This window comes from Cervus canadensis, chromosome 4, assembly GCF_019320065.1.
Source record: "Cervus canadensis isolate Bull #8, Minnesota chromosome 4, ASM1932006v1, whole genome shotgun sequence".
Classification (NCBI taxonomy): Eukaryota; Metazoa; Chordata; class Mammalia; order Artiodactyla; family Cervidae; genus Cervus; species Cervus canadensis.
Window position 1 is genome coordinate 92,048,386 of NC_057389.1, and position 26,117 is coordinate 92,074,502.

The following is a 26,117-nucleotide window of genomic DNA, read 5'->3' on the forward strand; positions in this document are numbered from 1 at the left end:
ATTGGAGTTTCAGCTTCAGCATCAGGCCTTCCAATGAACACCCAGGACTGATCTCCTTTAGGATGGACTGGTTGGATCTCCTTGCAGTCCAGGGGACTCTCAAGAGTCTTCTCCAACACCACAGTTCAAAAGCATCAATTCTTCGGTGCTCAGCCTTCTTTATAGTCCAACTCTCACATCCATACATGACCACTGGAAAAACCATAGCCTTGACCAGCCAGACCTTTGTTGGCAAAGTAATGTCTCTGCTTTTCAATGTGCTGTCTAGGTTGGTCATAACTTCCTTCCAAAGAGTAGGCATCTTTTAATTTCATGGCTGCAATCACCATCTGCAGTGATTTGGAAGCCCAGAAAAATAAAGTCAGCCACTGTTTCCACTGTTTCCCCATCTATTTGCCATGAAGTGATGGGACCAGATGCCATGATCTTAGTTTCCTGAATGTTGAACTTTAAGCCAATTTTTTCACTCTCCTCTTTCACTTTCACCAAGAGGCTCTTTAGTTCTCCTTCACTTTCTGCCTTAAGGGTGGTGTCATCTGCATGTCTGAGGTTATTGATATTTCTCCCAGCAATCTTGATTCCAGCCTGTGCTTCTTCCAGCCCAGCGTTTCTCATGATGTACTCTGCATATAAGTTAAATAAGCAGGGTGACAACATACAGCCTTGACGTATTCCTTTTCCTATTTGAAACCAGTCTGTTGTTCCATGTCCATTTCTAACTGTTGCTTCCTGACCTGCATACAGGTTTCTCAAGAGGCAGGTCAGGTGGTCTGGTATTCCCATCTCTTTCAGAATTTTCCACAGTTTATTGTGATCCACACAGCTGAAGGCTTTGGCATAGTCAATAAAGCAAAAATAGATGTTTTTCTGGAACTCTTGCTTTTTCGATGATCCAGCAGATGTTGGCAATTTGATCTCTGGTTCGTCTGCCTTTTCTAAAACCAGCTTGAACATCTGGAAGTTCACAGTTCACGTACTGCTGAAGCCTGGCTTGGAGAATTTTGAGCATTACTTTACTAGTGTGTGAGATGAGTACAATTGTGTGGTAGTTTGAGCATTCTTTGGCATTGCCATTCTTAGGGATTGGAATGAAAACTGACCTTTTCCAGTCCTGTGGCCACTGCTGAGTTTTCCAAATTTGCTGGGATATTGAGTGCAGCACTTTAACAGCATCATCTTTCAGGATTTGAAATAGCTCAACTGGAATTCTATCATCTCCACTAGCTTTGTTTGTAGCGATGCTTTCTAAGGCCCACCTGACTTCACATTCCAGGATATCTGGCTCTAGGTGAGTGATCACACCATTGTGATTATCTGGGCCGTGAAGATCTTTTTTGTACAGTTCTTCTGTGTATTCTTGCCACCTCTTCTTAATATCTTCTGCTTCTGTTAGGTCCATACCATTTCTGTCCTTTATCGAACCCATCTCTGCATGAAATATTCCCTTGGTATCTCTAATTTTCTTGAAGAGATCTCTAGTCTTTCCCATTCTGTTGTTTTCCTCTATTTCTTTGCATTGATCCCTGAGGAAGGCTTTCTTTTCCCTCCTGGCTATTCTTTGGAACGCTGCATTCAAATGGGAATATCTTTCCTTTTCTCCTTTGCTTTTCACTTCTCTTCTTTTCACAGCTATTTGTAAGGCCTTCTCAGACAACCATTTTGCCGTTTTGCATTTCTTTTCCATGGGGGATGGTCTTGATCCCTGTCTCCTGTACAATGTCACGAACCTCCATCCATAGTTCATCAGGCTCTCTGTCTATCAGATCTAGTCCCTTAAATCTATTTCTCACTTCTACTGTATAGTCATAAGGGATTTGATTTAGGTCATACCTGAATGGTCTAGTGGTTTTCCCTGCTTTCTTCAGTTTAAGTCTGAATTTGGCAATAAGGAGTTCATGATTTGAGCCACAGTCAGCTCCCGGTCTTGTTTTTGCTGACTGTATAGAGCTTCTCCATCTTTGGCTGCAAAGAATATAATCAATCTGATTTCAGTGTCGACCATCTGGTGATGTCCATGTGTAGTCTTCTCTTGTGTTGTTGGAAGAGGGTGTTTGTTATGACCAGTGCGTTCGGCAGAATTCTATTAGCCTTTGCCCTGCTTCATTCCGTACTCCAAGGCCAAATTTGCCTGTTACTCCAGGTGTTTCTTGACTTCCTACTTTTACATTCCAGTCCCCCATAATGAGAAGGACATCTTTTTTGGGTGTTAGTTCTAAAAGGTCTTGTAGGTCTTCATAGAACCGTTCAACTTCAGCTTCTTCAGCATTACTGGTTGGGGCATAGGCTTGGATTACCGTGATATTGCATGGTTTGCCTTGGAAACGAACAGAGATCATTCTGTTGTTTTTGAGATTGCACCCAAGTACTGCATTTTGGACTCTTTTGTTGACCATGATGGCTACTCCATTTCTTCTAAGGGATTCCTGCCCACAGTAGTAGATATAATGGTCATCCGAGTTAAATTCACCCATTCCAGTCCATTTTAGTTCGCTGATTCCTAGAATGTCGACATTCACTCTTGCCATCTCCTGTTTGACCACTTCCAATTTGCCTTGATTCATGGACCTAACATTCCAGGTTCCTATGCAATATTGCTGTTTACAGCATCGGACCTTGCTTCTATCACCAATCACATCCACAACTAGGTATTGTTTTTGCTTTGGCTCCATCCCTTCATTCTTTCTGGAGTTATTTCTCCACTGATCTCCATTAGCACATTGGGCATCTACCAACCTGGGGAGTTCCTCTTTCAGTATCCTATCAATTTGCCTTTTCCTACTGTTTGTTGGAGCAGCTGTGAAGAGATACCCCACGTCCAAGGTAAGAGAAACCCAAGTAAGATGGTAGGTGTTGCAAGAGGGCATCAGAGGGCAGACACACTAAAACCATAATTACAGAAAACTAGCCAATCTGATCACAGGACCACAGCCTTGTCTAACTCAATGAAACTAAGCCATGCCGTGTGGGGCCACCCAAGACGGTCGGGTCATGGTGGAGAGGTCTGACAGAATGTGATCCACTGGAAAAGGGAATGGCAAACCACTTCAGAATTCTTGCCTTGAGAACCCCATGAACAGTAGGGAAAAAACCCTCACATATATGTGGTCAAATGATTGTCAACAAGGAAGCCAGGACCATTCAATGGAGAAAGGACAATCTTTTTAAAAGATGGTGCTGGGAAAACTAGTTTACCCACTTACAGAAGAATGAAGTGGGATTCTTACTTTATACCATATACAGAAATTAACCCCAGTAGATCAAAGATCTAAATATAAGGGCTAAAACCACAAAACTCTTAGAAGCTTCATGACATTGGATTTGGCAGTGATTTCTTGGACATGACATCAAAAGCACAGGCAACGAAAGAAAAAGTAAATTAGAGAGTTCATCAAAGTTAAAAACTTTCGTGCATCAAAAGACTATTCAGGGAGTACAAAGGCAATCTATAGGATGGGAGAATATTTTTTTAGTAGTCCTTTTTTTCTTTTTTCGGCTGCACCATGGGGCACATGAGATCTTAGTTCCCTGACCAGGGATTGAACCTGTGCCTCCTGCAGTGGAAACTTGGAGTCCTAACCACTGGACTGCAAGGGAATTTCTGGGAGAACATTTTTGCAAATAACATATTTGATAAGGGATTCATGTCTAGACTGGGCTTCCCCGATGATCCAGACTGTCAAGAATGCAATGCAACTCCTGCAATGCAGAAGACCTGAGTTCGATCCCTGCGTCGGGAAGAACCCCTGGAGAAGGAAATGGCAAGCTACTCCAGTATTCTTGCCTGGAGAATTCTATGGACAGAGGAGCCTGGTGGGCTACAGTCCATAGCATCACAGTTGGACCCGACTGAGCAACTAAGCATACACGCAATGTCCAGGCTATATAAAGGACTCCTAAAACTCAACAACAAAACAAACAACCTAATTAAAAAGTGGGAGGGAGTTCCCTGGTGGTCCAGTGGTTAGGATTTGGAGCTCTAACTTCTGATATCCTGGATTCATTCCCTGGTTGGGGAAATAAGATCTCACAAGTCATGGGCATGGCAAAAAAAAAAAAGGGTATAACCCTTAAACATTTCTTCAAAGAAGACATACATATGGACAATAAACAGACAAGAATTGAGTGATGCTCAACATCACTGGTCATTAGGGAAAGTGAAGTGAAGTCGCTCAGTCGTGTCTGACTCTTTGCAACCCCGTGGACTGTGGCCCACCAGCCTTCTCCGTCCATGGGATTCTCCAGGCAAGAATACTGGAGTGGGTTGCCAGTTCCTTCTCCAGGGGATCTTCCTGACCCAGGGATCGAACCCAGGTCTCTCACATTGCAGGCAGACGCTTTAACCTCTGAGCCACCAGGGAAGCCCCTAACATCACTGGTCATTAGGAAAATGCAAATAAGAACCCCAATGAGATACCACCCATCAGGATGGCTATTATTTAAAAAAAAAGGAAAAGGAAAATAACAAGTGTTGGCGTGCATGTGGAGAAACTAGAATACTTATACACTGCTGGTGAGAATATAAAAAGGTGCAGCCACAGTAGAAAAGAGTTTGATAGTTCTGCAAAAACTTTTTTTTTTCTGACACTGATACATTTTATTTTTTTTTAATTTTTTTTCCATTTATTTTTATTAGTTGGAGGCTAATTACTTTACAATATTGTAGTGGTTTTTGCCATACATTGACATGAATCAGCCATAGGATAGCTCTGCAAAGACTTTTAAGTCTAGAACTACCATGTGATCCAGCTATACGCCTTCCAAGTACATATACCCAAAAGAATTGAAAGCTGGGGACTTCCCTGGCCGTCCAGTGGCTATGACTCCACACTTCCAATGCAGGGGTCCTGGGTTCGATCCCTGTCAGGGAACTAAATCCCACATGTGGCAACTAAAAGACTCAGCATGTGGCAACTAAGAGCCAGCGCAGCCAAATAAATACTTTTTTAAAAAAGGAAATTCTGACACAGGCTACAACATGCATGAACCTTGAAAACATCACACTAAATGAAATGTCAGACACAAACGGACAATATTGTACAATTCCACTTACATGAGGTCCCTGGAGGAGTCAAATTCATAGAAAAAAGAAAGTAGTATGGTAGGGGCCGGAGACTGGGGGAGGGGAATGGGAGTGTGTTCCATGGGGACAGACTTTCAGTTTAGGAAGATGAAAGTGTCCTGGCAATGGATGGCGGGGGAACAGTTGCACAACAATGTGTGTGTACTTAATGACACTAAATTGTACAGTCAAGTTAAACTGGTAAATTTCATTACATATATTTTACCACAATTAAAAAAAAAACCTTTCATGCAACACATACTAAAAAGGTTGAATTTTGGAAATTCCCTGGTGGTCCAGGGGTTAGGACTCAGTACTTTCACTGCCGGGGACCTGGGTTCAATCCCTGGTCGGGGAACTAAAGATTCCACAAGGAGCAGGGCATGGCCAAAGGGGGGGAAAAAAAAAAAGTCGAATTTGAGTATATGTTAATTTTTTAAGTCAATTTAAAAAAAAAACAGGAGTAAAAATACTCTTCGATCATGACCTTGGGCCTTTGATGATAATGCCCATTTATTGAGCACCTGCTGTGTACTGAGTGCCAGGCTAGATCCTTTTAGATTTATAGGAACAATAAGGTGGTTGTTTAGTTGCTCAGTTGGTATCCGACTCTTTTTGCAACCCCCTGGACTACAGCCTGCCAAGCTCCTCTGTCCATGGGCTTTCCCAGGCAAGAATATTGGAGTGGGTGGCCACACCCTCCTCCAGGGGATCTTCCCCACCCAGAGATCGAACCAGCAGCACTTGGATTCTTTATCCCTGAGCCAACAGGGAAGCCCCAATAATAAGATACTCAGTATTGGCCTTGTGTCTGGTACTGTCTGTAATTTTGTGTGTTTGTCATTGATTTGCTTTTTATCTTCTGGCCACACCACATGGCATGTGGGGTCTTAGTTCCCTGACCAGTTCTTGAACCCATGTCCCCTGCCTTGGAAGCACGGGAGCTAATCTCTAGACAATCGGGGAAGTCCCCTCCTGGTACCATCGAAGTGCTTTGTACACATGAACTCAATCAGGTCTCCCACCAGTCCTGTGAGTTGGGTTCTATTAATGTCCTGGGTCACTATGGAGGCTGAGGTGCAGAGAGGGAGCGAGGGGCTGGTGGCCTTCCCTCCTGTGAACAAGGTCCCGTCTCCCAAGGCCCTGGCTGGATTTGGGGGCTCTGCTGAGTGCCATTGGGGAGGGGAGGAGACGGACACATACCTCCATCCTGAGGACCTCAGCCCCACCCCAGGAACTGAAGCTGCAGTTGGGGGAACTTGAGACCTAAGCCCAGAGGACACCCAGCTAGATTTGTGGGCAGATCCCACAGCCCCAGGGGGACTCGGCTCACGTAAGCAGGAGCCCAGAGGCTCAGATGGGAAGAAGAGGTTCTCTGGGGCCCTGCTGTTTGTGCTTCCAGGAGCAAATGTCCCCTGGGCTGTGGAAAGACAGAGGAGAGAAGATCAGGTGTGTTGAACAGCAGCCGGAGGGGGACAGAAAGTGTGTTTTGGGGGGCGGGCAGGTGTCTCAGCTACCCCTCAGAATCAGACCCAGAGCTGCCGGCACTCACTCCTCCCTGACCCGCCACTGCTCACGGTAGCCAGTCAGGCTGGAGGTGGGGCAGTGTCCCAGTGGGACCCAAAGCCGCAAACCAGAGTCAAGGGCAGCCAACAGGCCCTGACCTCACAGGCACATACCCAGACACTTCATCAGAAAGCAAACTGAAGGACTTCAGGGACTTCCCTGTTGGTCTGGTGGTTAAGACTTCCAATGCAGGGGGCGCAGGTTTGATCCCTGCTTGGGGAACTAACAGCCTACAAGCTGCACGGTGCGGCCAAAAAAAAAAAAAAAGGAAATGATTTGCCCAAGACTCTCCTTTGGACAGGCTGACCACTTGATGGCATTCAGATGGAGTTGCTACTTGCCTCTGCCTCTCTGAGGGCCCTGGGCCCGCCCACCTGGGCTCCTGGGGCATCAAATTGGGCCCCTGGAGGACTGGGCAGCCCAGGGACAGATCCAGGCTTCGGAGCTCTGCTGCACAGGCCGATACGAAACAAACAAGCGGTGAAGGTGGAGGGGGCAGGAGAGGGGACACATCCCTGTTGGTCAGTCTCACAGCAATCACAGTAGCCAAGTGCTATCAAATGTCACATGCTAGGCACTCTGGTACGCCCAGACGGGTCCTCATGCCCCATTTTCCAAGACAGAAACTGAGGCACAAATAGGGTAAGTAACTTGGCTCATGGTAAAGCACAGTTTGAACCAGGGCCACCGGGCTACAAGGCTGCTGCTCAGTAAATCACTGGGTGTCCATCTCCCCCAGGCAGGCCTGGCGTCTCCCCGGGCTCCCTGCCCCACTCCACCTGACTCCCTCACAAGAGGTGCCAGGCAGCCTTCATGGAAAGGCCTGGCATTTGCTTTGTGAAGGTCACACGGAGGTTGGGGGCGGGCGGCGGTGTGTGTCCGCCAGGCCGGCACACGGTGCCAGGTGACATCGCAGTTTGTGGGGCTGGTTTGCAAAGAGGGTCTGTATATGTGGGAATCCAGGGTGTGTGTGCGTGCTCTGGAGCCCCCATGTGCATACACTTGTCTGTGTGGATCTGTGTGTATGTGCGGGGTCTCTGTGCTGGAGTCTGCGTGGATCTGTGTGTCTAGGTGTGTGTGACCTTGGGAGAGGGTACTTGTCTGCTGCGTGTGTGTTGTGATTGTCCCCGACTCCTCAGGGGGTATGAGGCGTGAATGCTCCTGTGTGTAACAGAGAGCAGGTGGAAATCGGTCCTGAGTGTGTGCTGCAGTGCGAGTGTGCTCCTGCAGTCAGTGTAGTGAGTGCAAGGGGGTGTGAGACCTGGGTTTCTGTGGTGTGTTTGTCACCACGGCCACGGCTCACTTGTGCTCCATCAGCCAGAAGACAGACCTTGCACAGACCACACCAGGTGACCTCAGTTACCCTGTGTGGGGCTGTGTCTGTGTTTGTGTCTCATGTGGCTGCATTTGTGGACTGTGTGCATCCATGTGGGAGAACCTGTGTGTGTCTGGGTGTCTGAAGGGGTCGATTCAGTGGAGCCAGAACAAGACTGGAGTACTCTGAGAATTCTGAGAACCTAGAGACCACGTCTCTGCCCCAGTGCTGTCCAGCAGATTCTAAATGCCCCCCTACCCCAGGAGTTCCAGCAGGAACCTCCTCCCCACCCCCACCCAACTTGGTTTTCAAGCCTGGCAGCCCAGCAAGGAAGGAGAGAGGGTAAGGCTGGAGGCACTGAGCAGACGGGCCAGAGGGACCTGGCTTGAAGCCAGTGGCCTGGGAGTGGAGCCCAGGTGACGCGGGACACCCATATTTGCTGCCAGGGTGAATGCCAGAAGCCCAGGTTTAGGGGCACAAGGAGCGTGGAGGAATCCTGGGTAGGTGGGAAGCGGGCAGGACCCAGCACCCATTCTGGAGGCCACCACCTGCAGGAAGCCCTAGGCAACACCCAGACAGTTTAGGGCCAGAGAAAGAGGGTGAGGCTCCAGGCAGAAACTAAGAACCACTTTGGGGACTCCCCCAAGGCAGACTGCTCCCTGCACCCCTCCCCACACAAAACACTCCGAGCCCTCCAACGGCAAAGGAGGGGACTGGCCGCGGGCCACCCACCTGACAGATCTGCCTGGAGGGTACCAACAGGTGTCCTCTTCGCTGAAGGAGAAGTGGACCAGTGACTCGGGGCCCGCGGGAGGCAGTGCCAAGGCAGGGGGCCGGGGCCGGACCCGGGGTGCCGCACTGGAGCGCATGAGTACCAAGCGCCTTCGGCATGCGCATGGGGACTACCGCGCGAGGTGGCACGCACTGCTCGCCAGGCCCGAGGTGTTTGCGGCGGCTACTGCCGGCGCCGCCTCCACACCCGCCCTCCCGGTGACCCCCCCAGGGACGTCCCCGGGAGTTCGGGCGTCCCCTCGTCCACTGCTCCGGGGAGGGCTCCGCGCCTGCCTCCTCCCGCGGGGGGCCCTGCGGAACTCTGCGCATACTTCCCGCTTGTCTCCCTTCCCCCGGGCCTCGGAGGGTGCCCCAGGCTCCGGTTTCCCGGGCTCCGAGCCCGCCTCTGACCCCGCCTTCTCTCCCGCTTCCCTGACGTCGAGCTGGGCCCGCTGGAGGTCTCTGAACGCCGCGTGTCCCCGGGGGGGAAACGACTTGCTCGCGGGTGCAGGACGGGGTCCGGTGACCAAACCCGGGAGAGGGGCGATGGATGCGGGGGAGGAAAAGTTGGGGGCTTGGGGGCGGCGCAGAGGTGAAGATAGAGACACAGAGAGAAACCGGGAGACAGGCACTGATTGCCCCCACCACACCCTTTCCAACCCCAAGCTGGGCTGCCAGGGACCTCGACCCCCTCCTCCTAATCGTTCCCCGCCCCATCTCTTCCCCAAGTCCAGACGCCGGGCCACCTCCTGTCCCTGCGGTGTCCTCAGCCTGCGTCCCCGGACTCGGGTTCTAAACAAGTTGCAGGCCTGAGAGTAGGGAGGACGATGGGGGCTCAGGAGAAGCCCCCTAGAGTCAGCCCCGCGCCTACCTCCGCTGCCAATCTGCAGTTGCCAAGACAAATGGGACACCGGAGAGTCACACCGGATGTGGCCTCCCGGCTCCGCACCCCGCAGGCTTCCCGCCCCCGCGGCCCACCCTGGGTCTGGGTACAAGGGAACTTTCATTTGCTCTCTTTGTGCCTCTTGGCAAGACAGCTACTACAGGGCAGCGCTGGCCCCATTTCACAGGCCGTTCCACTAAGGATAACACAACCCAACGCACGCTCCCAGATCATCCTGGGTGGCAGGTGGGCTCCACTCGGCCCCAAAGCCCGACCACAACGTCAGGCCTGCACAGGAAGTGGGAGGCACGTGGCGTTTATTGAGCGCCTACTGCATGCCTTATCAGATGTCTCCACGGCAACCCTGACGGGGCAGAGATGATTTTTATCGCTGCCCTGTGACGGAAGAGGAAAAAGTGAGGCTGAGCGAGCTAGTTGCGAACCCCAGAACCCGCGGCTCGCGCCTGATGGCCAGGGTGGGGACTCGAACCCACAGCCACCGGCGCGCACTTACCCGGCCCACGCCTGGCGGCCCAAATCCTGAAAGCCACGGAGAAGTCGAAGGCGCCTGCGGAAAGTTGGGGACGGGCTGGCAAAGAAGACCGGCGAGGCAGGCGGAGAACGTGGGCGGCGGGGCGCGCGCGGGGCGAGGGGCTCGGGCAGGAACGCCTCGTCCTCGGTGGCTGCCGCTGCCGCCGCCGGGAAGGCCTCCAGCTGTCGTTCAGGGATGCGGCCCAGGCCGCGCGGCCGCGCCATGGCCTCGGGGGGCGCGGGGCGGCCCCGCCTCGGCGGGCGCTGGAGAGCAGCGCCGCCCGCCCCGCGCGGCCCACGCAGGCCGGCCGCCCTACCCCGGGGCCCACGGGCCCCTCCCCTCCCGGCCGCCTCGGCCCTTCCGGCTATGCGCTGGGGCCGCCCCTGGGGCGGGGCGGGCCAGGGGCCCCCACGCGGCCGCGACGGGGACACCCCACACACCCCGGGGGCCTCCGCAGTTCCCCTGACGTCCTTACAATCTCCGGAAGTGTCTATACAAACTCTGGGGATGCCCCCTAGATTTCTGGGGTGCGCTCGCACACCTTCCACGATGTTGAGAGGCCCCACAGACCTCAGGGGCCTGAGACTGAGAGCCCCAGTATCCCAGGGAGTGCCCCTACTATCCCTGAGATGTCCCCACACAACCCAGAGATACCCCCCAAATTCCTGGGTTCCCCCACAAAATCCAGAGATGACTCCCATAGACCCACAAACACATTCATAGCCCCCCTGATGTCTGTTCTTTGTTCATGAGACATCCCCACAACGCCCAGGGGCACCCCAAGAATCCCAGGATGCACCCACAAATATCAGAGGTGCTTTGAGAGCCCAGGAGAAACCCCTTCAGATCCCAGAACAATCTCTATGGTTCCTCAAATGCCCACCAAACCCCCTAGAGCATTCCCACCAACCCTGCGTCACGCCGAGACCCTCCAGACACCCCCAAGAAACCCCCACAGCTAGAGCATTCCCACAGATCCCCATGAAGGCCTCCCAAATCCCAGGGTCCCTCACAGACCCCAGGAATGTTTCCACAGTCCCTCAGATTTCCCACCCCCATAGCTCCACATCACCCTTGAGATGCCTCTAGTGCCAAGACCCCAACATAAACTCAGGGATGCCTTAGGATTCAGGGGATGTTTCCATAACCATGGGGATGCCACCAAAATCCTGGGGTTCCCCATGGACCCCAGGGGCACAAGTAGATTCCTCCATAGCTCCTAAGACAGTCCTGCAACCCTGTGCTACCCCTGGAATCCAAGATGTACCCACAATCCTTGGGGCAGCCCCAGAATATCCCGCACAGCCTCCGAGACATGCCTCATAACTCGTAAGACACCCCTCAGAAGCTCTGAGTGTGCTCACAGCCCCCAGACACTCCTAAGGCTCCCCCAGTCCTGCCACTCCTTAGACTCTCTGAGGTACTCTTTAGAATCAGGGCCCCCTCAGCTCATGAGGTGGCTCCAAGAACCTGACCTCCCCTCAGCAGTGACTTCTGTGGGGCCCAGTGGTGGTGGCTTTGCATGTGCAGTCACTGTGACTCTGTTGCGGTGGCATATTATCCCCTTTCACAGATGAGGAAACTGAGAGGTGAAGATTCTTGAATAAAGTCAGCTCCGCCTCTGCTCAGTCGCTTCAGCCATGTCCGACTGCGACTCCATGGACTATAGCTGCCAGGCTTGTCTGTCCATGGGATTCTCCAGGCAAGAATACTGGAGTGGGTTGCCATTTCCTTCTCCAGGAGATCTTCCCGGCCCAGGGATCAAACTCAGGTCTCCTGCATCTTCTGCATCGGCAGGTAGATTCTTTATATACTGAGCCATCTGGGAAGCTTGAAAATCAGCTAACTAGTTATAATTCCAATGCCTACCCGACCTGTCTGTGACTCTTTGGGGTTAGGGAAGGGGGAGAAGTTTGTTTAAAATAAGAAAATGGACATGAAAAGATGCTCAACATCACTCATTATCAGAAATGCAAATCAAAACCACAATGAGGTACCATTACACGCCAGTCAGGGTGGCTGCTATCCAAAAGTCTACAAGCTGGAGAGGGTGTGGAGAAAAGGGAACCCTCTTACACTGTTGGTGGGAATGCAAACTAATACAGCCGCTATGGAGAACAGTGTGGAGATTTCTTAAAAAAATGGAAATAGAACTGCCATATGACCCAGCAATCCCACTTCTGGGCATACACACCGAGGAAACCAGATCTGAAAGAGACACGTGCACCCCAATGTTCACCACAGCACTGTTTATAATAGCCAGGACATGGAAGCAACCTAGATGCCCATTGGTAGACGAATGGATAAGGAAGCTGTGGTATATATACACCATGGAATATTACTCAGCCATTAAAAAGAATTCATTTGAATCAGTTCTAATGAGTGGATGAAACTGGAGCCCATTATACAGAGTGAAGTAAGCCAGAAAGATAAAGACCATTACAGTATACTAACACATATATATGGAATTTAGAAAGATGGTAATGATAGCGCTATATGCAAAACAGAAAAAGAGACACAGATGTACAGAACAGACTTTTGGACTCTGTGGGAGAAGGCAAGGGTGGGATGTTTCGAGAGAACAGCCCCGAAACATGTATATTATCTAGGGTGAAACAGATCACCAGCCCAGGTTGGATGCATGAGACAGTGCTTGGGCCTGGTGCACTGGGAAGACCCAGCGGGATCAGGTAGAGAGGGAGGTGGGAGGGGGGATCGAGATGGGGAATACATGTAAATCCATGGCTGATTCATGTCAATGTATGACAAAAACCACTACAATATTGTAAAGTAATTAGCCTCCAACTAATAAAAATAAATGAAAAAATAAATTAAAAAAAAAAAAAGAAAATGGGGCAAATCTCTATTTTAAATCTAAATCATCTCTGTGAATCTCTCTCCTTTCTACCTGTTGGGTCCAAAGTCAAGGGGCCCAAAGCTGGACTACCTAGGCTTGAGTCTGGCCTCCAGTATTTCTTAATCACCTGATCTTGAGCCAGTCACTTCATTTCACTGAGCCTCAGTTTCCCCACCTGTAAAATGGGTTCAATAGCATGACACACCTCATGGATGGACATGTAAAAGGCTCAGAGAAGTGTCTGGACATAATAAGCACTAACTGAATGTTAGTTACCTTTTCTTTTTTAAAGTTTGCTCCAACTACAAAGCGCTGGGGCAGCTGGTGACACTTCAGGGAATTTTGAAGGGCTGATCCTCAGAACAAGTGGTCCTGGCAGCTGGTAGGGCCTTACCCGAAAATTCCTCCACCAGGGCAGCAAGGCTCATGACTGCCCACACCAAAATTTGTTCCCGAGTCCAAGCTTGGACTTCTCGTCACACAACAGGCCAGTAAATCAAGAGATGAGTTGTTGGGGCGAGAAATATTGACATTATTTGGAAAGTCAGCAGGCCAAGAGGATGGTGCTCTTGCCCCAAAGAACCATCTAGCAATGATTATTATTGGATAAACATTTATGGAGAGCTTATAATGTGTAAGCCGTGCATTAACCAGAGGATATAGACAATGGTTATGATGATAATGATGATATAGCAGCTAACCTTCAGAATGCTTTGTGTGCATTCACCGCCTCTAGCTATGATCTCATTTAATTTTCACAAAACGCCCATGAAGTGACACTAGTGTCCCATTTTATAGATGGGAAATCTCAGTCTTGGAGAAAAACAACCTGCTCAAAGTCACACACCCAATAAGTGGCTGAGCCAGGCTCTAGGTCAGTGGCTGTCTCTATTTCATGACTGCCCCCGAGTGCCTTTTTAATTATTTATATTTTTTTTTTTTTTTGCCATACTGCATAGCATGTGGGATCTTAGTTCCACAACCAGGAATTGAACCCATGCCACCTGTACTGGAAGCGTGGAGTCTTTTTTGCTGTTGCTGTTGCAGTCCTGGGGCTTCGTTGCCATGTACTGGCTTTCTTTACTTGCTGTCAGTGGGAGCTACTCTCTACTTGTGGTCACAGGTTTCTCCTTGTGGCGGCTTCTCTTGCTGGGGAGAGTGGGTTCTAGATCGCAGGCTCAGTAGTCGTGGCACACGGACTTAGCTGCTCTGCGGCATGTGGAATCTTCCTGGACCAAGGATCAAACTTGTGTTCTCTGGATTGGCAGGCGGATTCTTCACCCCTGGTGCTGTGGGTGCTCAGTCTCCTGAGTCATGTCCGACCGCTTGCAACGCCATGGACTGTAGCCCGCCAGGCTCCTGTGCCCCTGGGGATCCTCCAGGCAAGAATACTGGAGTGGGTTGCTGCCAGGGAAGTCCTCCTGAGTGTCTTTTTAGATGCTCCCCTCCCCCCACAGTTGCCTCCTCCATGTAATCATGTTAATGGCATAGATATGCTATATATCTATTTATATACTGGGTGTACATCCAGGCTTTATACATAGAGCCTTTTTTCACAGATCCGCTCCAAGAACCAAATTTCACCCCCGTGGAGGCGATATCGCCTTGTTGGGAATGCAGGGTTTCCCTATCTTGACACAACTGACATTTAGCACCTCTGATTCTTTGTCCCGGGGGGCAGTCCTATGAGGCAGTAGCAGCAGCATAAAGTCCAGTGCCTCCCCTCTAGATGCCAGGAGCAGCCCCCACACCCAGTCAGGAAGACTGAAATGCCCCCAGCCATGGCAAATTGCCCCTGCTTTGGAACTGTTGCTGTAAACCCACTAAGACCCATGCCCTGGCCACCAGGATCCTTCAGTCCAAGTACAAACAAAAAGGAAGGGCCTTCATACTTACCTGCCCTCAGGGTTCCCTGCATTGTTTTGCTGATTCTTCAAACCAGACTTTGAGAAAATAGGGTTCACACTAGGCCCATTTCAGAGATGGGGAAGTCAAGCCCACCAATTCCCTGGTGATCCAGTGGCTAAGACTCTGCACTGCCAATGCAGGGGGATCAGGTTTGATTCCTGGTCAGGGAACTAGATCCCCCATGCCGCAACTAAAAAGATCCTGTGTGCCTCAGCTAAGACCTGGTGAAACCAAATAAAAATAAGTGTTAAAAAAAGAGAGAGAGAGATGGGGAAGCTCAAGCCCCAGAAAGGGAAGTGACTTGGCAGCAGGCACTCAGCCTGGAAGGAGCACAGCTTGATTATGATTTTTTTTTTTTTTTTTAACCACACCACACAGCTTGTAGGGTCTCCCACCAGGGATCGAACCCTGGTCCCTAGCAGTGAATGCACCAAATCCTAATCACCGGACCACCAAGGAATTCCCTCAATTATGTGCTGAGTTGTCTGATTCGGAGACTGGAATTCTGCCCAACAGGGCCTTCATGCTTCAGTTTCCTTCCAGCCCTTTGATCTTTGATCCTTCCTAGGAAGCCAGATATACACTGAGGTCTAGGGACTTCCCTGGTGGTCTAGTGGCTAAAAGTCCGTGCTCCCAATGCAGGGTTCCTGGCTTCAATCCCTGGTCAGGAAACTAGATCTCACATGATGCAACTAAGACCCAGCACAGCCAATGAAATTAATAATATTCAAAATAAATAAACAGGTCTAAAGCCAGCCCTGACCCTGACCTACAAGGCCCTACATGAGCTGCTCCATCACCTCTCGCCTCATTTCCTTCCAGCACCCCTTGCTCTGTGCCAGCCACACCTGCCCTCCATGTTTTTCCTCCAGCATGTAAAACAGGTTCCTACCTCAGAACCTTTGCTGTTCCCTCTGCTTGTTACCCTCATAGCATCTTCTCTCACTTCATTTAGGTCTCTGCTCAAAAGTCACCTCCTCAAAGAGACCTTCCCTGACTTCAGGGTCCCTCTTCTCTTCATGTCCCATTGTCACCATCTGAAATTACTGAATGCCTTTCTGTGCTATTACCTCCTCACTGGCTACTCTGAGAACTCCAGGATGGCAGGACTGGGTCCATTGCATTCTTCACCACAGCCTGAAGATGCTCAATCAGTGTTTGTGGAATGAATGGCCCTGTTGCAGATGAGGAAACTGAGGCTCAGATAAGGGAAATCCTTTACTGAGGTCACACAGTGAGTCAAGAGCAAAGGCTGGATTTGGGTTCTTACGAGTAAGAAAACAGCAGGCTCTGATGTACCCCCCAAACTCTCTCCTCACCCTGAAATCTGCAGTTCCCCAAGGCCCTAGTTTCTTCCTACTCAGAAGAGCTTGCTGGTCAGCGAGGGGGCACCCTGGCAGCCAGGATGTGAGGTTTGGGGGATGCCCCCTTTCTCTCTCTCTACTGAGGAAGTGCGTTTTGAGGAAGTGCAAGTTCTCAAAACACCAGCTCCAGACTGCATGGCCCCACTGTCAGCCAGCTCAGCCTTACCACAGCCCTACCCAGATCTACCCAGGGCAGATCTTTTTCAGCCCCCGTTTACTGAACAGGAAACTGAGGCACAGAGAGCCATGATGCTGGTCCCAGGTCACACAGCGAGCCGCCTACTGGTCTGGAGTCTCGGAGACCTGGTTTTTAACCTCAGTTCTGCCTTGCCCGTGACCTTGGGCAAATCACTTATCTCTCGGTTTCCTCGGCAGGAATGCAAAGCCAAAATGCCGGGAGTTAAAACGCAGGTTGGTGTTGGGAGGCCGTCGCATAGGCATCGGCTTGGGCCAGGGTGCGCGGGGGCGAGCCGGGAACTCCGCGTCCTCAACTTCGCCGCCAAATTCCTCTGCATCCGCCAGGCGGCTGTCTCCACGACGCTCGGCCCCGGGTGGAGGATGGAGGTGGGAGCCTGGTCTCAACCTTGGGTGGGCGAGGACCTCACTCGCGAGCCTGCGGTCAGCCGGCCTGGCGCCCGCTCTCCGGGGCGCTCAATATACATGCAATAATAATCCAGGGGCTCCGCAGCAGTGGCGGCGGCGGCGGCGACTTTGCTCGACTCGCGGGAACGAAGTCCCGGGGGCAGGTCCGGACTCGGAGCTCATACTCAGCCTGTGCCTCCCTTGTCACCCAGCAGAGGGCGCGCGGAGGGCGGGGCGCGAGGAGAAACCTACTCTCAAAACACACACGCAGGGATGTGGGGGCGCCAGGGACTGGGGGAGGCGAAGCCCCCAGTGGAAACCACTGGCCAGAGAGAGACCCCAATCCGGCTTCGTCCAACCCCTCCTGGGACCAGGCAGCGCCCTCTCGACGGGGAGCATCTGGAGGTACCCAAAAGGGGTCTCTACGCTGGCCTCGCACCCATTTCCGACAAGTCCCCCCACCTCACCACCAGAGTCCTCTTCTTCCCGCTCCATCTGCTTCTTGACAGATCGTGGTGGTGCCATGACTCAGCCCCACAGGGCGCCGGGAGCGCAGGCTCTTACATTCCCAGGTCTGGAGGGGGGTTGCGCATGCCATCGCAGATGGAGGCTGGAGTGCCCTCTCTTTGGAGGTGCCTGTGATTCAAGTCTAGAGGGCTCTCCGGATCCCTTTTTCAGTGGCTGCATGAACTCTAATGTGGGTAGCGCTGGAATCCCGCCTGTGTGCACCATTTCTGGGGAACTGAGCTGGCTGAATGCCCATTTCTAAGGAGTGCAGTTCCCACTGGCGGCCTCTCAGTTTCCCCTTCTTCCTTCTGCCTGGGGGTGGGGGAGGATGCTGGCACCAGTGCCCTCCCTCCAATCACTGGAGGCTGCACAGGCCCACAGTGAAACAGAAACCTGAGGCCCTGCCGGGATGTGGTTGAGGTTCCTGTTGTTCCCTCCCATACTAGAGGGGCAAGCTTCCCTGGTGGCTCAGATGGTAAAGAATCTGCCTGCAAGGCAGAAGATCCAGGTTTGATCCCTAGGTTGGGAAGATCCCGTGGAGAAGGGAATGGCAACCGACTCCAGTATTCTTGCCTGGAGAATTCCATGGGCAGAAGATCCTGGTCAGCTAGTCCATGGGGTCCCAAAGAGTCGGACATGACTGAGCGACTAACACATACTAGAGGAGCAGGGTCTACCTAGGTCCCAGCTCCTCTCCCAAATCCCGGTCCCTGAGTGACTACCTACCAAGCACTTGCTGTATTAAGTCCCTTACACACATCCCCAGTCTCACAGAACTCTCAAAATGAGCCCTACAGGGGACCTTCCTGGTGGGCCAGTGGCTAAGATTCTGCACGTCCAATGCAGGGGGCCTGGATTTAATTCCTGGTCAGGGAACTGGATCCCAAATGCTGCAACTAAGATCCAGCACAGCCAAATTAATTAATTAAATATTTTTTTAAAATGACCCCAGGTGGTCCAGAGGTTAAGAATCCACCTTCCGATGCAGGTGACACAGGTTTGGTCCCTGGTCGGGGAACTGGGATCCCACATGCTGTATGGGCAGCTAAGCCCAAGAGCCACAACTAGAGAGACGTCCTTGCACTGCAAGGACTTGAAGCAGCCAAAAATAAATAAATGTTTTTTTTTTCAAATGACCCCCACAAGGCAGTTCCAGGAACAGCCTTGCTGTGCACATGGGGAAACTGGGGCTCAGAGAGGGCAAGACACTTGTGCCAGGATGCACAGGAATCAGAGGGGACCTGCATTGGAATGAATCAGCTCTGCCATTTCCTGGTTGTGTGAACCTAGGTAAGAAGAAGAACTGGCTTTGCCCCTCTGGGCCTCTGCTTCCCATGTGTCCAACAGGAATACCTCATGGGTCACTGGAGATGAAGTGTGGAAAAGTTCCCGGCATGGAGCCCAAGAGCAAGCCATTATGAGTTGGATGCCACTAAGATAATGATGGTTATTATCACTCAGCCATTGTCCCAAGAGAGTCAGCACCCTAGAGACCAGGGTAGGAGGAATCTCTGGGGCCTAAAAAGGGAACAACGCTCTGTTCCTATTGTACCCCACCCCCTTGTGGGTGTCTCAGGACAGTGACCTGAGCCAGTTTGGCAAGTTGCCCCTGGTCTTTGGCATTTCCTGTTGATTCCAGCTTTGTTTTCCTTCAATTCCCTCTGGGAAATAGCAGGCTGTGAGTACTGGATCTATGACACTTGCTTCCTGGGATGGGGTCAGGGATGCTGAGGCTGGGGTGTGCCCTGAATGAAGGTGGGTGGGTGATCTAGAGGCTGAGGTGCCAGCTGGAGGTCCCCAGAGACGGCCAGAATAGGAGGGTCCCAGCCTAGAGGGGCCTCCCTCAGGAACGCTGGGAGAGGCCCGAACCTGACTGTCCCAGGGATGTTCCAAACTCCCATGGGACTCAGACAAAGCACAGAGCCAAAGCCATGAGTCACACATGTCACCAGGGCACAAGGTCAGATGCTAGAGCATCATAGGAACACCAGGCAATTAGAGCTTGGCACGCCAGGCAGTCGGAAGCACACCCCAAAAGTCAGAGCGCCAACACCCACACACGGGGCACACAAGCAGCCTAGAGCAATGTCTCAGTCACAGTGTCCCAGGGAGCACGGACGTCCTGTTGACACGATCACATGGCCCTCAGGAGTATACACATCACAGGGCAGCCATCACTGCATCCCAGAGACACTCCGTCACCATCACTACCCTATAGTCACTCTGTCTTAATGACGGTCCCAGGAGTCTGTTCCGGGTCTGTCACCATCCCTGCCCCAGAGACACACCATCACCTTGTCGTAATCACTGTCCCAGGAGCAGACAGTCACTCTGTGACAGTCACCATGTCTTACGGGCACGCTCAGTCAGTGACACAATCGCAGTGTCCTGTGAGCACATACAGCCATGCTGTGACAATGACAGTGTCCCAGTAACACGCACAACCCTGCTGCCATAATCCCAGCATCCCAGGGGCACACACAGTCACCCTGCAAAGTCACTGTGCCCCAGGGCTACATGAAGTCACCGTCACAGTCACTGTACCAGAAGCACATAGCCACATAAGCACAGACCCGGAAGCACACACAGTCATAGGGTCCCCCATCACCAAGTCCCTGAAGCACACAAGTCACACAGCCAACAATCACTGTCCTGGGAGCACGTAGTCAGCATGTCACAAACTACACTATCCTGGAAGCATGCACAGTTATGCTGTGGCAGACAGTCACAGGACCCCAGAAACCCAGGCAGAGCATGCAGCCACGGCTGGCCATTCCCAATAGCTGGACGACCAATTCAGGTCAATGAGAGGGTACCCAACACACCTCATCACTGTCACCAGAGGAGGCAGGGACTCCCTCACCCTGTGTTGGGACTATGCACCCCCTGAATACTGCTCCTTCCCTCTAGGCAGCTACTGAACCCTAACATTCCTGCCCTGAGATGGGGCTCCCACATAGCACACAGCCCCCCAACACAGGGCTCCCTCAGAGGCCCCCTTTAGATTACTGACCCCCGCTGCAGTGCAAGTCCAGGAATCCCGCTCCCAATAGGCTCTTGCCGGCTCTAGAAGGACTCTGAGAGCTCTCCAGTCTGCAGGAAGCATTGTTGTCCTAGAAGGCACCCCCTGCTACAGAGTTCTCCAACATAATGAATCTAGCCCTTAAAACAGCGTCCCCAGGAAAGCCCGGTCAAGTGGTTCCCAGCCTAGCCATTGTCCTGCTCTGTCACCGTAGACAGCTAAAGTTGCAGCCTTCAACTAAAATCCCCGTTAACAACACACACAGCATGGCGCCTCCTAAGTTGACCCCAGGATCAGCTTCAGTTGGACGCCTCGCTCGCGGAGCACGATCAGGGGGCCCAGGTCCTGGACGCCCCCGCAGAACTCCCCTTCGGTCCCCGTCAGTCACACTGACCCCACCCGCAGCACAGCGCCCCCTGCGGTCAGTGGGGAGAGTTGCGTCCTCTCTGCGCGCCTATCCGCTCCGCGCGCGTCCGCAGCTCGTAGTCTTACCGCCTGCAGCTGCCTCCGCCCGCGCTGCCGCCGCCGCTGCCGTGAAAGGACGAGGGCCAGGACATGCGAGATGTGCGCAGGCCGGGCCGGTCGCCGGTGTCCACGGCGTCGGCGCGCTCTATGGGCCGGTGTGGCGGCCGCTCGGGCTCAGCGCGCTCCGCGCTGTCCGAGTAGCCGCGCTGCTGGATACGGATGGGGGTCCGCGGCTGCCGCCACAGGTGCTGGGGGGGCGGCTTCAGGGTGGCCTGGCCCTCCCGGGGCCCAGGCAGAGACAGAGACAGGCTCCTCTCCGAGGGGACGGCCGGGGGCTCCATGGCCCCGGCCCCCACCTGCACCCCAGGGGGCCCTGGCCTCTCCAAAATGCACCCTGTTCAGCTGCGCGCGAGCTGATGCGCCCGGGGTCCCGCAGGTGCGCCTGGCCTCGGTGGGGCCATGGCGTCCCGGGGAGAGACCCGGGGGCGCTGCGGGCCGATCGCCCCCGGGCCGGGCGCGGAGGCTTCCTGTCAGCGCCTTGGCTCTCCGCTCGATGCTCGGCAGCGCTCTCGGCGTTCAGCGTCCCGCTCGGAACCAGCCCAGGCTCCCCCGCCCCGTCCCGCCTCTCCCCGCCCCGCGCCCGCCGCGGCTGTCAGCACCGCCCCCCTCCTCCTCCGTCCGGGCCAGTGGGGGGCAGCCACCCAAGGAGGGGGCCCTTCCCGCCCACGCAAAGCCCCGCTCCCCGCGGGGAGGGGGAGCCGGAACTCGGCTCTCTCCAGAGCGCCCAGCCTTAGCCGCGGTGCACACGGGAACCAAGGAGTTAAACGGTTAATCCGATCATGAAGGAGACACCCGACTGGTTGCCGGTGTGTCAGTCAGTCTGTCCATCATGGTGGGGGCGGAGCCCAGTGCGGACTTGTCCTCGCCGCTACCCCTGGCCAGGGGGAGCTGGTGAGGAGTGGTCCCGGTAACACGGACGCGGTCCCTGCAGCGGGCTGCGACGGTGTTCGGGGAGTCTCCTGTTGGTGGGTCGCGGGATGGCGATGGTGTGTGCCCGGGGCGGGATGTGCGCGCACGTGGCCTCTTCCGAGGGTTTGTCTGTGTTTTCGTTGTCTGCTCGAAGTGTGTGCGCGCACGTGGTTGGCTGCTGCGATCTGCCTGTTTATCTGGATTTCGCTGTGCGTGTATCTGCGCGTCTGTGTCTGAAGGAAGTGTGTGCACGTGTGCTGCCTGTTTGGAGGGTGTGCGCCTCTATAGGGTCTGTTCTGGTGGCCTGGGAGCTGTGCCTGTGTTCCCACGCGATTGGGTGTGTGTGTAATGTGGTCGGTCCGCGCTTGCGGAGTTTTGCACTCGACTCTGCCTCTGTTTGACCGGTGTCTGAGAGAGTCAACCTGTGTTGGGGTGTGTGTGTGTGTGTGTGGTCGACCTGGGGCCGCTTTGAGGTGTTTCCCTTTGGTTTCTGTGTGGCTCCGGGAGGATACCCGGTGGCTGATACCCCGACTGCCCGCCCACCGCTCTGTGCGTCGCTGCCTCTTCTAAAGAGCTTCTGCAGGAGGTAAACTGAGGCAGGTCCCGGGCAGCCGCGGGACGCACTCCCGTGCCCTTTTCAGGCGAGTAAACAGCCGCGCCTCCTCCCCGCTGCCCCCGCCGGCAGAGCCCCCCTTCCGGAACCTAAATCGGGAGTCGCCGTGACTCACGCTCCCGCCTCCCCCAGCGCCGCGCCGAGCGCGAGCGAGCAAAGAGCTAGCGGGATCCGAGAGCCCTCCCTTCCCCCCGCCCCGGCCCGGGGCGAGCCCTGGTGAAGGAGGCTGCGGGGCAGAGAGCCGTGCACACACCTCTGTGCCCCATCCCCCGCCCGGGCCCCGGGCCGATGCGCGCTCGGATTAAGGAGCTCGGAAGCCAGTCCACGAAATCAGGCCCCGCCCCCGTGCGCCCCCCTCAAGGGCTCCCCCGGGCAGGCCGTGCCGTCTGCCACCGCCCTCCCTCCGCACTGTTCTTATTAAAAAAAAAGAGAGAGAGAGAGAAAGCTCCAACCCCCACAGCCGCTTTTCTCCCTGCCAGAGGGGGCTCCAGGCGTGGGCGAACGCGGAGCTAGAACCGCCCTGCCATTAGCAGCCGCTGAATGTCCCAGAGGCCAGAACTCTGTCCCCCACTTCTCTCGGGGACCCTCCCCACAAGTGCATACCCAAAAAAGGCTTCTAGGGGATCCATAAGGGCTGTGGGTCCTCCCCAGATCACTTGAGCGTCTTGGGTTGGACCAAATTCTTGGGGCAGGGGTGCTGTTGGGTTGGTCAAAGCTCAGAGTGGGGTAAATGGGGCGGGGGGGTGGTTACAGCGGGGGTGGTAGAAAAAGGAAGGCCCAAGGCAGTGAGTGGGCCAGAGCAGGTCACTGGATCTGTGGCCCGAAGGAGGCTAGAGGGATTTGGGGGGGGGCGGTCATTAAGCCATTTGGAGAGGAGAATGACAGTCACTTCTTCCCTCATGTGGAAATGAATCACTGTAGCATGACCCAAGCAGAGACCCTGGAGCCCTCTGACTGCGTAGACAAAGGGGTGGGCGGGGAGATTGAGGCTGCAGAGAACAGTGGCCCGAGGAGGGCAGTAGGGCCCGCCAGCAGCCAGGACTAGCTCAGTCATCTGGCTTTCTAATTCATCCTTGGGCCGGGAGGAGGGTTGCAGTACCCTCTGAGGAGCTCAGATGAGAAAAAGCAAGGAAATTCAGTGTGAAGCTAGGCTCAGAAGAAAGAAAAATGCCAGTCCAGACCGCTTCCAGTGTCCCACCATCCCCTTTTAAGGCCTTGAAGAAACGACATCCTCTTAGAAAGGGAAATAGAGGTGCACACAGATTGGTGGGACGTTTACTCCCTAACCTGTCCCAGCTTTCTGATTATGGGAGCATTCTTGCAGACTGGAGGGTCCAAACCCTTTCTGAAACCCTGCCCCTTGCTGGTGGAGGCAGCTGCAAAATGGAAGAAGGGGTTCCTCTAAAGGCTGCAAGAGGTGCCACTTGGGGGTGGCGGGATGTCACAATCTGATCCACCAGGCTCCAGGAGAAGTTTCAGCTGGTTTTTGCAAAACTCAGGAAGCCAGGCTGCTGCTGCTGCTGCTAAATCATTTCAGTCGTGTCGGACTCTGTGCGACCCCATAGATGGCAGCCCACCAGGCTCCTGGGATTCTCCAGGTAAGAACACTGGAGTGGGTTGCCATTTCCTTCTCCAATGCATGAAAGGGAAAAGTGAAAGTGAAGTCGCTTAGCTGTGTCTGACTCTTAGCGACCTCATGGACTGCAGCCCACCAGGTTCCTCCGTCCATGGGATTTTCCAGGCAGAGTACTGGAGTGGGTTGCCATTGCCTTCTCCGCAGGAAGTCAGGAGCCTGGAGCAAAGGAAAGGACTGGTGGCTGGAGTTAGCCCCGCTGGCCCTGTTCCTCCATTCCCACCTCCCAGCCTGGTCCACCACCCACCTACCTGTCAGCTTTGGTGATGGAAATTCGCGGAGGGATCAGCAGCGGCAGAGTGGTGGGCCGCGGCGGCAGAGGGACTCCAGGGTCCAAGGGCTCAGGTTCAGCCCAGCCTAGGCCTGGACCCGTGGAGAGTCGTCGGCGAGGGCGTCGGAGGTCAGCCCCCAGCATGTTGGCTCGGCCCGGCTCAGGGGTCTCTCGAGGCCTCTGAGGTGAGACAAGGGCGGGATAGGGGTACAGCCTGGTCAGGCAGCTCTGAGTTCCTCCCCGCAGTAACGTGCCTCCCTGGCCATCTGAGAGAGTCGCCTATGGGGATTAAGGCTTCTGTGCCCCTCTCCCATCTTAACATCCCTCTCACAGAGGGGGCGTTCCCAGCTCTTACATCTGAAAGGTGCCCTTTCTCAGCCACAATTTTTGTGGGGTTCCCTTTTGATATCTCCATCCTGGGGCTTCTGGGCCCTCATGCCTGTAGTCCGTCCTCACCACGAAACCCTTCTAACACATCACCACCCTCCACGTCTTCTTGGTCTAAATGTATGTGGCCTCCTCCCTTCCTTACATCTGAGACCCTCAAGACCTCACCCCCAGCAACTACCCGCACCCACTCTACAATCCTCTCCCTATTGGGAAAACCCCTCGAAGGCCCTGCCTTCTACCCCTGGGCTAAGAGCCTCTTAATCCGGGCAGCAGCAAAATAATGAAGTCAAGGGAGTAAACTGAGGCACGAAGGGACAAGACTTGCTGCCTCAAGGAAGTGGAGCCAGGCTTAGGGAGTCACTAGGGGGCTCCAGACCCCCAACCCAAACCTCGTCCCCAGCCCGGGCCCCGCCCCTCGCACCTCGTCCCCGGTTCCAGCTACCGACAGGACACTGCGACTCCTCTTCATCTCGCCAAACTAGCGCGCTTCGGGTGCTTCACGCGCCATGTCAGCCCCGGCTAGTGCCTCCTACAGGACCAGGCCAAAGGCGTCTGCCATTAGAGCCCTGGGGCTCCCCCTGCGGGCTGAGCATGGAATCCACCCCCGCCCTTCGCCAATTGCCTCTCCCGGGGCGTGACGTCAGCGGGTGACTGACGCACTGCCTGTTGGTGACGTCGCACGCATGTTGCCAGAGCAACAGCTGACGCACGGCCGGGCTCTGAACAGTGTCAATGCCTAGATTGGCCACTGGGGGGCCGGGAGCCTCGGGCCCGGGTCGCCCCAGCCCCCACCGGTCCTCCTGCGGGGGCTTCCCCAGCCTGGGGATCCCTCAGAGAAGACCGGGAGCTCCCAGAGCCGGCCACGTGTGGCGCGTGGTCTGAGCTGGGGGCCGGAGGAAGCGTCTCCTCCGAGCTGTTGGGCTTTTATGCCTAAACCCGAAATAGCTCCGATGTGCGGGGGCCGGGCGCAGCGAGACGGCGGTTTGGGCACAGATGGGGGACGCGCAGGCAGAGGCGCGCGGAGACAGACAGGGACGCGTGGAAATAGAAACAGACAGACAGGGACACAGACGCAACTCCCGGTGATGAGTGCGCTCTGCTGCCGGCAATCCCTATCTAAAAGCTTGGGGGAGGGGAAGCCTGGCTCGCCGAACCTTTGCACCCAGGCGCTGCAAATTATGGCTGTGTGGCCGTAGGTCAGTGCATTAAACTCTCTGAGCCTGTTTCACCTCTGTGAAATGGAATGATAATTCTAACAGGTTCTATATGAGAATGAAATGAGATCAGACCATGTTGAATTCTTGAAGAACTGTTTGGCACTCAGTAATTGCTTAATAAATGCTATTGACATCTGAGCCTGTTGCTATTCAGTCGCTAAGTCCTGTCTGATTCTTTGCGATGCCATGGACT

At 54.0% G+C, this 26,117-nt stretch overlaps 1 protein-coding gene across 8 annotated transcripts in view; it reads right to left on the bottom strand.

Moving 5' to 3' along the window:
- Window positions 1-25,231, bottom strand: part of PDE4A (phosphodiesterase 4A) — a 48,222-nt gene extending 22,991 nt beyond the window's left edge. Inside the window, exons 1-2 of one of the 8 annotated variants that reach the window (XM_043466673.1) lie at window positions 25,129-25,231; window positions 24,298-24,497 (exon numbers count right to left, since the gene is read on the bottom strand). In XM_043466673.1, the coding sequence (XP_043322608.1) occupies window positions 24,298-24,497; window positions 25,129-25,176 (248 nt within the window). In that variant the 5' untranslated portion in view covers window positions 25,177-25,231. Of the gene's footprint in view, window positions 1-6,591; window positions 6,598-8,672; window positions 8,958-10,108; window positions 10,452-20,858; window positions 21,408-24,297; window positions 24,498-25,128 lie in introns of those variants that run through there. The other 7 variants (XM_043466675.1, XM_043466679.1, XM_043466671.1 and 4 more) reach the window with 7 other exon arrangements.
- Window positions 25,232-26,117: the final 886 nt, after the last annotated feature.